Genomic DNA, 14,015 nt, shown 5'->3' with positions numbered 1-14,015 from the left:
GAGAAACTACTATATTTTCTCAGATTTAGCATACTATTTATAGGAGTATGCACCTGGATTCTGGAGGGGAGCCTAATGGGGAAAAAAATCTTTGATTGAAGTGAGTGGTGGCAACTGTGGAGCTAAGCCTACTCCCAAGCCAGCCATCAGCCCCACCCCATGAGAGGGATCTTGTGGACCAACCTAGTGCACTGGGTCTGCACACTATGTCCAGCCCTTCACATTGGTGCAGAGCCAAGGCCCTGGGCTGACCCTGTGCTGGTTCTGGGGCCATGTGCCTAGTCCAGGACTACACTGGCTTTGGAGCTACATGCTGGTCCTACCTGGCATGGGGCCCCAGATCCAGTGCTCAGACCTGGCACGTTGCTCTGGAGCTAGCATGTGGGGTTGGACCAGGCATGCTGGGTCTGAGGCCTTGTGACTGGTAAGACTTGGCACACCTGATCCAGCCACAGACCCACTAACCCTGCATGTTGACCTGACTGGGTTTGTGGCCAGGAGGGAATCGCCACTGGTCTGGAAAGCTGGTAGTGTTAATTGCTATGGCTCCCAATTAAGTGCTGCTAGCACTCTTCCCTCCCCCTACCTCATACCCAAGGTCATGTTTCCCTTGCATATGATGTGGAGGAGGGGTGGGCTATACAAGAGAAAATGCAGCGTATATGTAAAGTAACCAAAAAAAGGACCAGCTTTTCTACAGTTTATGGTAAACTGTATTGTAATACCAAACTAGAGATAACTGTCTAGTTTTAAACTGTAATACAGTAAAGCCACTTAAAAATGTCTTGGACTCTGTTTACATGCTTCTTGGTTTAAAATGTTATTTGGTTTCAGACTGTCTTCGTTGTTACGTTTAGAGTGGTTATCACTCTAGTTTTTTGCACATTACTGTCCAAATGACTTGTATATGTAAAGATGTTTTGCTGTGTAAAATTTGTACATGTATTTATAATCAGACTGTATTAATGTATATCCATTTGCTTTTGGAAGTGTTAAGGTTAATGGAAAATATTTAATAGCTTATCAGTAAAAGGCTACTTTTGTTTCCCTCATCCGTTGCACTAAAGAGCAGAAAAACAGTAACATTATAGTTATTTCACTGAAGCCTACAGCAGTTTGCCAGAAAGCATTTCAGGCACCTTGTCAACTGATTAGTTCATGTATTAGGCTTTACAAAACCATGTTGCACACTTCAATTTATATTTTGAGCGTTTGTCTGGAGCAGAGAAAATGACTTAAGCAGGGTGTGGAGTATGTCCAGCAGGTTACAAGTCACATAATGGAATCAGTTCTATAGATTGCCTATGATCTAGAATATAATTGAAGGCATTAGCAATTATTTAAAAATTCATTAAAATAGTCAACTTTATTCACATATTTTCCAGCTTTTAGTTAACCATGGCAAATGTTCAAAGTTAAAAAAGCACTGAGCAGTAACCACATAAGATGAAAACATTTAAAACTATACAGTACTTTATACACAAATTTATACAAAGGAACACTTAAATAATACAACTGGACACAAAAATATACATTTTAGAGAAATAAATTCACATCAGTAATTGTATAAAGCTCTGTTGTGTACTAGGGTCCTGAAAGTTTAGGACTAAAACATTAGCTCTGCAAAATAAAAGTATTAACTGTGACAGTCCTGAAAGGCCACTATATAGTACATTGACATTTTCAAGGCTATCAACTTATATTTCACTTTGTATATTCAAGTTTTGAGGTTTTCATGATTATGCTCAGAAACAGTGGTATAATAAACTACTTAGGAAAGCAGGGCTTTAGAACCAATATTAAAAACTTATTGGCTCATAGCTTGCTATTTAAATACTCAGTATCTGATACATATCGTACTAAAAATAGAATTAAGAGTAACGCACTTACATAAAAAGAGTTTTCACTGTTCAATACGCATGCTCACGTAATTCTGTATTAATACAAACTTAAAAATTAAAAAAAACCCTGCCATACAGTGATTGTAAAATTAAAAAAAAATACCGTTTTCTTACTTGAGTGCATTTACATTAAGGCTTTGAATCACCTGACCCAAGATTTTCCAACATTAAAATTAATGGGTCTACATATATGCTAGTATGTCTCACTGAGACTTAGTATGAAAAGAATTAAAGCTCAACACCTTAAGAAAATGGGTGTAGGGACACATGCTAATACCTTGACTTTTTTTCCTTACATCTCTTGAGCTAGGATGTAAAGGTTAATATAATTAACAATATCAGGGCAAGAGACCAGTGCTTAATATTTTTTTAAAAGCAAATTAATAATTTAATTGTAACATCTTTGGAGAAATTTCCAGTTCCTGTTTGTAGTTCCTACAAGTTTCATGCATAAATTTCTTAAGATTATCTTAAGAAATCACATGCTTGATGGAATGTAATCTCCAGAACTGCAGGGGGAGGAGGGGGAGTCTTTTGAGTTTTGCTGTCATACATTTGTGTCTTGCAGTAAAGGTTCTTTGGCCTCACCAGGGGCCTGTGGACTGTGTGGATGGCTATGACTGCCACAGTGTTTCTTCCAATTGCTGGATCGTACAGTTAGATTAGTATGTTCAGGAATAAACAAGGCAACAAGGAGAGCTAACAGCACAGAGCATGCTCCAAACAAAAATGGTGGTCCAGGAATTATAGAGTTCTGAAAAGAACACAAAGGAACAGCTAATAAATTCAACATTCACACCAAGTTTATTACATGCTAAGTCCCCATGCTAATTATAGAGAAACCTGTTACAGACAGTTTTTTCACTTTCCTTTCCTCTCAGCAGGGAGAAGGGATTTCCCACTCCCTGAGATAAGGCAGAACACAGTTGGCATACCCAGTTAGACTACTGACTTCTTGGCTCTGTTCAAATTACAGAATTTTTAAACTGTAGAATTTTCCCTTGCCTTCACGAGAAGCGAGCCACAGACTACCTCACTTGGCTTTCAAATAGTTCTCAAATAGATGTATGTCATCAAGACAGGAAGCTATGAAGACTGAATAGCTGGTAGCATTTGCATTTCACTCCCTAGTTTACCTTTCCACAGGATTTCTGAAAACAGGGAAGTAGTACACAGCATAATTGCAGCAGCAGTCTGAAACTGCATGTTCCTAGTCAATCTTGTTCAGGCAGTTTTACCCTGCTGTAGACAACACTACGGCGTTGCCAAGGTTTCAAGCAAGGACTACTAAGGAGGAGACTACAAAATACAGGAGGGCACAAGATTAATGTGGTCTTGTATCAAATCCATCCCCCTACAATTTAAACAGCATCAGTTGGATTAAAAGCAGACAATTGGACATGGGGTGTCAACTGCTGTTATAAAACTTACAGGCTGCGAGTTAAGCTGATGGAAGACTACCGAAGTGTCCCCACCATCTTTGAAACAACCATTTCACTGTTGTAGGTATCCAGTGTCAATGTTTTGACATAAGGCACCATAAGTAATCATCTAGCTGCATAAAAAGAACTATGATCTAGCTGCCCGAGACTGTGCTCAGCTAGAAAGCTATTTTAAAAGTCCAGATTTGCTTCTCTAGTTTGTTACTCTTCATTCAAGCACTTCCTGATTTCTGTGGGAATACTGCAAGTAGACGGAGTAGTAAAGGTCATCCAGGTGAAAGCTTTAGCTAGTTGGGCAAGAGATCATTTTTAACATGGTATGGAAATCAATCTATAAAATCAGGCAGCAGTGGATCCAGGACTGTGCTGCACATGGCCTCAGAGTGGCTGGAGTGGGTGCCATCTGTGCCACATGCAGCACTTGTTCTGGCCATATTGGGACTTGCATGGGATGTAGCATAGAGCAGACTGCACACGATGCCTGCTCCAGCTGCTCTGGGTCATGGGCTGTGAGCCAGATGAGTTTGACACCTGATTAGAGCTAAGCTAGCCAAAATACTACATAATGTCACAAGGGAAACCCCAGCACTGGTATGATGAATGAATTGGATACTTTTTTTCCCTTCCAGATTTCTATGATTTAACTCTTCTGTATTTCTGCTGAATAAGAAATAAAGAGTAGCAATACCTGTTGTGAATGGTGTTGTGTGTCTATATTACCTTCCGGTTTAATATCAGGCACTGGAAGTTCACTCAGTTCTACATGGAATATGTAGAATATAAAGCCATAGAGTGCTGGTCCCAAACCATTACACAATCCTCGAATTCCTGTTATCATCCCTTGAACAACACCTGAAAGAAGCAGGATTCCACTAGGTTAACTGTAAAGAATGAAGACAGTTTTAAATGCTTTTTGAAATGTGTCCAATGGCTTTCTTTCTCTTTCCCCTTCACACTGATGCAAACTACAGGTAACTTCACTGACTGAGTTACACTAATGAGAGATGAGGAAAAACTCAGCCATAGCATTATATTGAGTTCTTTGTCCTAATACATACTTAAGACAGGATTTCCTATGCTGTAGCAGACCAAATGACTGATGTTTTGGGTCAGCTCTAGCCCCAGCTAGGCAGCAGCTCCAGTCCTGGCCTGGGTTGTGGCCAGAGGTGGAGCTGCAGCTGCTCCCCTGCCACTGCATAGCATCCGCCCACCACACCCTCCCTGCTCCCATCACCCAGTGGTCTCCCCAAGCTTCTTCCATTGCATGAGCCATCTCTATCAGGCAGCAGCAGTAGGAAACAGCTTTGGCTCACGTTACGGCCAGAGCCAGAACTGTGGCAGCTATGTGCCCTAGGCCAGTACCTGAATCCGAGACAAGGCTCTCCCACCCCCAACCCCATGTTGAATGGGAAAAGCACCTCATCTTGGATTCAAGTAAATATGGACATTTTTATTCTTAGGAGAGGTAAACTACACTAAATATTTTTCATTTATATTACTACACTATTGGCAAATTTGTCCTATAAACTGGCAAGAAGGCTACAATTAAGGATAACGCATTTGTAAGGGACAGCAAGCAAGACAGTTTCTGGCTTGAAGGATCCTTATTAAAATATTAGGACCTAAAAACATACCCTGTTGATCAGCATCAGCAGTTCGTGAAACCAGTGCACTTACTGCTGGGAACGTAATACTAGACATGGCTGCAACAGCCCCTGCTGCCCACATCATCCTGCAGAACAAGCAAGAGAGAGAATCAGAATGATCATTTTGGGCAGTGTTCTGCATTCTACTTTGTGTATTACAACAAATGTAACTGATTTGATCAAGTTAGCACATTCCTGTTTTTAAACTAATATATAATCTAGCCATTATAAATTAGTAATATATTCATATATTGGTGCTATGTAATTATTTTATTAAAAACACAAAGAGTGTAATAATGTAGTTGGAAAATAACCACTCCTTGTGAAAGGTCTGACATTTACAGGAAATTATTGTCCGTGAGGGGTTTTTTTTTTTTTGAGTAAACTCACACAAACCAGTTTTGTATGAAACAGAAAATCATCTTAAACGTGTCAAATCAGTCAAATATAAGAATTTAAATTTACATACCAGGGCTCTGAGCCAAAGCCATACCATGCCAGTTGTAATATTTGAAATCCTAGACCCAGTAAGATGGTGTTTTTATTTCCAATAGATCGCATAAGTAAACTCAAGACTATTGTCTGATAAGAAAGAAAGTCAACATTTTAATTGTAAGCATCATTACACAGCAACACGTGAAATATTTACTAGTTGAAGTCTCTTTTCTCAAGTTTGATATTAAAAGGCAAAGTAATCAGAAGGGTTGTTGCCTAGCCAGCAATGTACAACATCTTTTGAGATGGCTAACACCAGGGATGTATAAAACACCATGTTTTGATTATGCTGTACAAGCTATTTGCTCAACTAATGATAGTTTAAAGAACAAACAACTTCTAGGCCTCTGGGAAAACAGTTGAGGAAGATGGGGGGCTAAGGTTTAGGCACTCTGTTAGCATTTACAGTAACTGCGTTACAGTCCCAACTCTAACAGACTTCCCGTGTGAAGCAAGACAAGTCTTGCTTTTCCACATGTGTTAGCTACTCCTCTGTAACATGGTGACACTTCTCCCTTTCACAGATACTATGCCAACTGGTTGCCATATGCTTAAATGTTAAGTGATGGGAAAATGAGAAAGTGAAGTAAACTCATTCCTTTTTTATTCTACTCTAGAACTCCCAGTAACAGCTCAATTCCATTTGTAACTGCAGGTACAGGGACTCCCATCATTAGGTCTTACTTGCTACTATACCAGTAAAAAGTGGAGATGAGTATTCACCTGTGCAATAATGGAGAGAATGCCTAGGACTGCTATAAATGCTGCAACACTTTCAGACGAAAATCCCATTATCTACATTAGAGAAGAAGTAATTTGATCATTAAACCACAAGTAGATGTTAACATGTCACAGAACACTGAAGACAATAGAATGAATAAGGACATAAACAAAAAAAAGTATCAAGTGAAACAAAAGAAAGATTTTATTGGTGTTATTTAAAAATTTACCTTTGCATCAATCAAGAATATTTTCTATTTAAATCTTATTTAGAACTTGAAAGAAAACTGATCACAGGACACAGATAGCCTGAAAATTAGTTAACTGGTAAATGAATTATTAAGTTACTCTGATCCAGTGCAATGCAAGGGAAGGAGATTCATCTCTGAATAATAACTATGAGGGAACAGAAAGCCATTCTCAAAAGCGAACAAGTTATATTACTTCCATATTGCTAAAATAATGTAGCAAATACAAGTAGTCCTTTCTGTCAACCTATGAGACATTTCTTTAGGGGCAGATTCTCACCTGTCTGAGGTATAAGAAGAAGCTGGAATATTGCCCTGCCTCTGGGAGGTAGGAGAGAAATACTGTTATGCAGATTAGCAGCACTATGGAATCTTGACCCACTTTCTTAAGTGACTACGAACAAGAAAAAAGACAGTTGTAAGGTCAGAAACAGAACATTCTCTTCATCATTATTAAAAATATATATCCAAAATCAACACTGAAAGAAGCAAAACAGCTGTTAGTTAAGCTAATACATGGAACCATCAAAACATTTTCTTCAGCTCATTTACCACAGGTTTGCCATTACTTCTGCAAAGCAGCAATGGCAATAACAATCACCTCCTAAATTAGCTAAGGAACTCCTCAAACCCATTTTTAAGATCCTGAATAGCTGAATTAGCATTAATTCCATCCTTGACCCTAAAGCAGCAAAAACCCATATGCACAAGTTCCAAAACATTATTTCTTGAACATCTGAACAGCTTACTGCAAATGGGTCAGCTTGTTCCCATGAAATGGGTGCTCCCCAAGATGCTGGCCTCATCTTCTCTGGCAATGATTCTGGTACAGCAACAAGAATAAAACAAATATCCAACAAAGCTATAGCAGTAGCTAGGACCACTACCAAGCTGTCGCCGTAAGTTCGACCAAGGTAAGCACCAATAGCAGGACTGGTAACTAAACTTGCTGCAAAAGTTGCTGAAACCTACAAAAGAAAAGGGTTAGTATGAGAATATAAAATTAAAGTTTTTCACATGTATTTACAGCTACTCTTTTTTTTAATTCACTCTTTACAGCTTAAACTTTTCCAAAAGCTCAGTCACTGTAATGAGACAAAGTCAAAACAAATTTTAAAAAGAGTTACATCATCCTGAAAATTTCAGACATCTGAAGATTCAGAAAAAAACAGTTTTGACTAAGGCAGCAAATTATAACTTTTAATGCTGTCACTGTGTTGACATAAGATCAACCAACAAAGTTCACAGGTCTCAAAGGGAGGGAGAGACTCTAAGGATATCATTTTCTTTTGGGTCAGTAAAGGAAACTGCTTATTTTCTCTATACCTGCAGAATACTTGGCACTCTCTATCAAATATTTTATATTATACAAGGCCATGTTAATAAACTTATGGCAGAAGTTTATTACCCTCTTTGTGCCCAGCCTCTTACCCCTGCAGTGTGGACATGCAAATGTACTTATGTATATTGAACATGCAGAGTGGGCTATGTGTAGGTTCAGCAACTATTCGGCTGTACACATGCACACACCAATGTAAATCCCGGAAAAAGATGGGGTGCACCATTCTGGGTTTTAAGTGGAAGTGGAAGACTTAGCTCCTACATTGCATCCCCAAGAGGGAGTCTGAATCTGCATTTCTCACTTCCCAATTCACTGCTCTAACCACCACACCACAGGTTAGGCAGTATCTAGCCTCTTCTCGAGCACTCCATTTGAAGCTGAGCCACTGCACTTTGCATTTAACGGTCATCAGATAAAATGGATGGAAAATACTTCTGTCCCATTTACAGCAAAGGTCCAGGCTAGAACCCAGGACCCACTCCCTTCCAGGTCAGTTTCCACCTCATTGAGCTACATACCTGCTGGCTTGCTCTCTTCCTTGAGGTCCTATGCACCTCTCCCCCTCTGGGATGCCTAGGCAGCAAGTTATTTAAAAAAAAAAACGGCTAGAAAAGGGCCTGTATAAATGTGTAACTGCCTGTGGCATAACGGTTACAGCACAGGGAAGCTGGGTTTAGTTTCACACCAACCAGGGGAAGGATAGCCTAGAACCAAGGTATCCTACTTCTTGAGCAATACCCTAACCACTCAGCTACTGGGGTTAAACATGCAAGGATGCTCCTCCTCTGGCATCAAAGACCTGCTAGACATAGGTTTTTGTCTAGCTACAGTTTCATGACCTATTGCATGCGCTGGGCATATGTATGTAGCTGAAGACCTGCCTGACCATACAGGTGTATGCTTATATGCTCATGGCCAGAGTAATAGAATTGCAAACCATGCGTAAGTGCCAAAGAGACACTTATGCACCTGGAAAACTGCCATTTAGGTAAACAAAGGGGAACAGAAATCCATCCTCAGGGTGCAGTTCAGCTTTTGCTTCTTCAATGCAAACAACATTACCGGAACTTCAGAAAACAGTTTCAGTTGGCTTAATGTTTGTGCAATGTGCTCCCTTACAACTCGAGAATAAACTTACTGATCACAGAACAGAGAACAGAAAATGGTGAAAACCTCATAATCGAGCCAGAACTTAACTCTGATATGAACAGACAAAAGAGAGATTATTTACTTCCCATGTTCCTTATGTGTTGACCCTCCCTGTCATGACAGACAACTCTGAAAAGGCATTTAGTGATATGAGTGCCTGTTCAGCAAAATCAAGACAGGTACTATCAGAGACCAAGAAATCTACCAGGTCTAGATTCTAACTAGTGACTTGCAAGTGGATGGATCTCATTTCATATTCCCAGTCCTGTGAAACGTCATATTCAGCACCCTCTTGAATATTTTTTTTAATTTCATAAGACAGTTTACCAGAGCTAAATAATGCAAATCTGTTTAGTTTCTAACTTCTCAACTAGCACTTCACCAGACTGAGACTAATCTGAATCAGTATTTTCTGAAAGACAACAAAACAAAGTCCTCTAGGACTGTACCTACCAAACTGGCTTCTGCATTAACACTGTATTATAATCCTATTTATGCTAGTGCCTATAATGTACCAGGAACTTTCAACCTATTAAAGAAGGTGTTAACCCCACACTAGCAAACTCAATCCAAGTTAATATTGATAAACAGAAGTTAGGGAAAGTGAACAACAGAGAGATTCTTTTCTTTGTTCAAATTACATGACCAGAATGTAGCCCACAGAAAGTGAAGGCTTGGGAAAGAAGATTCTGCCACGGCCATACTAAACCGAAGCTACTAACAGGATATGCAAGAGGCAATACAGAATGGGGCAGAGGAACCAGGTTTCTCAGTCTGCCAAAACAGCAAGTTTAAAATGGGAAAGAGACCACCGCTGAAAAGTTAGTTTCCTACTGTAGTAAAATAAAGCTTTATTAACAGAACTCGTTTAGCTACTGACTCTTAAGAGGCTCAAAGGTTCAAGATATAGGATTACATACATACCAGTCCATAAGCCATACTTCTTTCATGTTCTTGGGTTATATCTGCTACATACGCAAACACCACTGAAAAAGTCACCGCAAAAACCCCAGAAACAGAGATAACAGCAAAGTACCACCTAGGATCATAAAGGGATTGAGAAGATTAATATAGAACAAACAGTGGTTCACAAACTCTATATGCACTTCCAAACAGATTGAAATATCTATGGTTCCTGACAAGCAGTTTAATCTGCACATAACTTCGCAAAGATACTTTCGGACTAGTTATGCTGCTTTCTCCTAAGTGAGCTGAATGCAAAATGAAATAGCACAACATGTCAGTTTATCAAGAAACATCTGGAATCAAGGTCCAGGATCTGCAGTTATTTAGACATCTAGCTGAGTGCGAGTGAAATGCTAAAATAGGACAGTTTGCAACAGATCTCAAATTTAGCTTCTGCTTTGGGTCCAGCAAATGATAACTACTTCACTTCACAGATTACTTAAAACCATATAAACAGTTAAAACAATCTACTACAGAGGGGAAGTGATCAAAAAGTAGAGACCATTTAAAATAAGACCATCAAATTCCAGGGCAAATTGAAAGCCTCAGATACAATACAAACAAGCCTGACTCTCAGCCTTGCATCACCAGTTCTAAAACAATTCCAAACCAAACAGTGCCTGTACAATTCTCCCAAAAGTAAGTATTAACCAAATGCAGCCACAAAACACTAAACAAAAAACCATAAAGTAACTAGATAAGCTACTAACCATGGGCTGATCTTCATTAGTGGTATTGGTGCACAAGTGAAAAAAACTGTTAGCAGCAAGAAGGACTTTCGTCCCCAAACATCAGAAAGAGCACCTATCAGAGGGGCACTGAGGAATGACAATAAGCCCTGAAAAATAAAATATGTTCATTAACAAAAAGCAATGAAAAGTGCAACAGATGGAATAATTAATTACCAAGTAACTGATTTTAATAAATATTTATTAAAATGTTTAATTTTTATTAAGCTAACTGCAAATGAGCTCACTTGCAAACATACTTAATCCTCTGTTCTATGCAAGTGTTACCTGGAATTTGAATTTTAGTTTTACTATCACAGAGTAACCCAAAACTTAAGATCAAAGCCAGCTATGTGATTTTTTTTCCTGAGAAAAATGCATTTTTCTTTTATATGTGCCGTATTTACAAAACATATTATTTTCCAAAACATTGGCAAGATAAGGTCCATCTACCAAATTAAAAAAGTGGGTACCAAAGATTGTGTGTTTTGATTCAAATCAATTGTATAATCTTAGCCTAATCAGCTAGCCTCTTCAGTCTTTGGTCAACCCAAGTGAAAGATTTAAGCAAAACAAGAGTTTACTGAAAACCAAATGCTGCTATCTGAGCTCTCCTATGTAAATATTTATTCTCATATTTTAAAATCACAGCTTGAAAGCTGGTTTCAGAAAGTTCTAATTATTCCACTCTTCCAACAGCCATTTGTGTTTCCCTCATTAGTTTAAATTATCTTAAATTCTATTCTGAATTGAATTTATCCTACCTTTACTCCTTGGATTAGGCCATTCATCAGAAAAGTATGCTTTGGGAATGTTTCGTGCAAAACCTATGAAAGAATTATGAACAGTATATTGTTATGCATATTTCATAATACTAAATATTTAAAGACACACATGCTATGTATTATGCATGCTAAATGTAAGATGGTATACCAAAACTACCTAATACAAATGCTATAATATCCACTATAAAGTTAATAAAATTCAACTGTAAAGTATCATTATTAAAACTTTCCTCCACAGCAACAAAATAGTCCAAATTTGCTGTAGGTAACATTAAAGTTGTCATCCATGGTGTAAGTCAAGCTACATCAAATATTTTCCTAAACAATAACTGGTGTATTTTTCCACTTTTTGCCACAAGGCTGGCCAAAACTGCTTTAATTTGACAAAAGTATTATTAATACAATGAAGGCAGAATGCTGTTGAACATTTTCCAAAAGGTAGAAATCCTCCATCAATTAGAGCCAGTTTGCCTTATGGTAATGCTAAGCATACATTACCTTCTTCAGGTCTGGTTTTCCATAAAGAACATGACCTTTATAGCGTGGAATACGGAAACAGAAAACAGCTACCACAGCAAGATACTGGATAGCAGATATATAAACTGCACAGCTAGTTTGAAAACTTCTTAAAACACATTAACAGTGCATCCACACATGCAAGCACATGTGCTTGCAGCAGCTCAAATAGAAGTGGTGCAAATTTGAGTTGGGGCTTTTTGCCTCAGTGCACGTGCCCAGACATGCACTTTGGTGTCAGGCAAACTGTGCCACTTGGGACAAAATAACCCTCCCCAGCTCCTCCCAAATCTGCAGTCAGGAGCTAGAGCTTGGGGCCAGCACAGGTGCTGGCCCCAGCAATATAAAAACCTGCCCTAGCAAGCAGCTCAGGGATACTCCTTCTCAGGAGCTTCTGCGGCCCAGCCAATTGGTATCTGGGGACACTACCCCTTGTGCCAGCTGGACTGCTGCAGCAGCATCCCAAATCCTTTTTTTTAAATTCCCCCAAATCCATGGTGATCCACAGTTAGAACAAAAAACTACTATACACACCCCCACCCCCACCCACACACATATATACACACATGCACACGCATATATATGGAGAGGGATCAGTTAGGCAATGCTTTATTGATATACTTACAATATTAAAACAATTTGGAAGCCTACCAGTATCTCTATCATAATAAAATATATTCTAAATATTTATGTGTGTTGATGCGTGCTTTTGGTTTTCTTTTCACATGATGGGTGTGTGATGGGGGAAGATGTGGGGTTTGCAGGGAGGGGGTGAGAAGAGGTGTGGGGGAATGTGGGTGGGTGTGGAGGGGTGCAGGTTGGTGTATGGCTAGTTGTGGGGCAATTGTGGGTGTGGAGGGACCTTGTAGGGGGACTGCTCAGGAGGGGTGTGTCCCCTGCCCCCACAGGGTGCAGCCCCCCTCCACAGCACATGGACTGCCCTCCCTGCAGGGCCCCAGCTCCACCCTGGAGGGCCACAGCACCGCCCCCTTCCACAGGATCCCAGGCACCCTGCAAGGCCACAGCACCCTCTCCCCATCCTGGAGGATCCCAGGTACCCTGCAGGGCCATAGACCCCCCCCCTCACAGGGCCCACAACTTATCCCCAGCAGCAGCACTGGGAGTGGGGCACTCAGAGCCCACTGCTGTCAGCCTCCTCCCCGTGGCGTGGCCCCGAGCAGCTTAGAGCCAACACTGCCTGGGCTGCTCATCAGAGACCGGTGCCACTCACAGGGACTGCATGTTGCACCGAGCCGGGCTCTGAGGTGGCTTGCACTACCAGGCCAGGCTGGTTCCAAGGTGGCAGGACCCAGCGCAGTGCACAGAGACAGTGTACCGAGTCAAGCCGGGCCCTGCCGGCACTGGGGCCGCTCACACTGCCAGGCCAGGCCAGTTCCATGGCCACAGGACACAGCTCAGCATGACACACGGTCCCGGCATCCTGCGCTGGGTCCTGCCACAATGGAACCAGCCCAGCCTGGCAGCACAAGCTGCCCCAGTGCCAGCAGGACCTAGCTTGGCCCAGTGCGCTGTCCCTGCACCGGGTCCTGCCTCCGGTGGCAGTGCTGCTTGCCCCACGGGGTCTGTGGGGAAGAGGCGAATGGCAGGACCTGGCCTGGCGCAGCTTGCTAGCCTGGCTTTGCACCCAAGTGGCATTCACGGCTTGGGGAGGTATGGCTCTTGTGCAAATGCATACTAGCTGCGCAGCCAGGGCTGGACCGGGTTGGGTCAGACCGGCGAGGCATTTTCCATACGGCTCAGGCACACTTGAGCCTCACAGAAAAAGTGTCTGCTGGCCCAATCTGCAGTTAGCATGCATTTGCATAGGAGTTGTGCCTCCCAGAGCCGCACATCTCTCTCCAGTGCAAAGCCAGGCTAGTGAGCCGTGCTGGACTGGGCCAGGTCAGGTCCCACCGTGCGCTGCTGCAGGGGCTGGTGCTGCAGGGCCAGGCGTGTGGCAGCCCCCACTTGAGCCCCTCCACATACCCACCCATTGGGACATTCCCCCTGCTGCTCCCCACACTTCCCCGACATTCCCTGCCACTCCCCATAGCCAACAATCCCCTCCACTCCCAAC

The 14,015-nt window shown here is 41.3% G+C and overlaps 1 protein-coding gene across 1 annotated transcript in view; it reads right to left on the bottom strand.

The window, feature by feature from the left end:
• Nucleotides 1-2,200: 2,200 nt before the first annotated feature.
• Nucleotides 2,201-14,015, bottom strand: part of MFSD14A (major facilitator superfamily domain containing 14A) — a 45,624-nt gene continuing 33,809 nt past the window's right edge. Inside the window, exons 3-12 of the mRNA XM_019501683.1 lie at nt 11,402-11,464; nt 10,620-10,747; nt 9,868-9,982; nt 7,202-7,420; nt 6,733-6,846; nt 6,208-6,279; nt 5,459-5,571; nt 4,978-5,075; nt 4,032-4,195; nt 2,201-2,655 (exon numbers count right to left, since the gene is read on the bottom strand). Coding sequence (XP_019357228.1) covers nt 2,449-2,655; nt 4,032-4,195; nt 4,978-5,075; nt 5,459-5,571; nt 6,208-6,279; nt 6,733-6,846; nt 7,202-7,420; nt 9,868-9,982; nt 10,620-10,747; nt 11,402-11,464 — 1,293 coding nt within the window. The 3' untranslated portion in view covers nt 2,201-2,448. The remainder of the gene's footprint in view (nt 2,656-4,031; nt 4,196-4,977; nt 5,076-5,458; nt 5,572-6,207; nt 6,280-6,732; nt 6,847-7,201; nt 7,421-9,867; nt 9,983-10,619; nt 10,748-11,401; nt 11,465-14,015) is intronic.

The sequence above is a fragment of the Gavialis gangeticus genome, unplaced genomic scaffold, assembly GCF_001723915.1.
Source record: "Gavialis gangeticus isolate Ggan-Ray unplaced genomic scaffold, GavGan_comp1, whole genome shotgun sequence".
Lineage (NCBI taxonomy): Eukaryota > Metazoa > Chordata > Crocodylia > Gavialidae > Gavialis > Gavialis gangeticus.
Note: the sequence above shows the minus strand (reverse complement) of the source record. Positions and strands in the feature narration are given on the sequence as shown.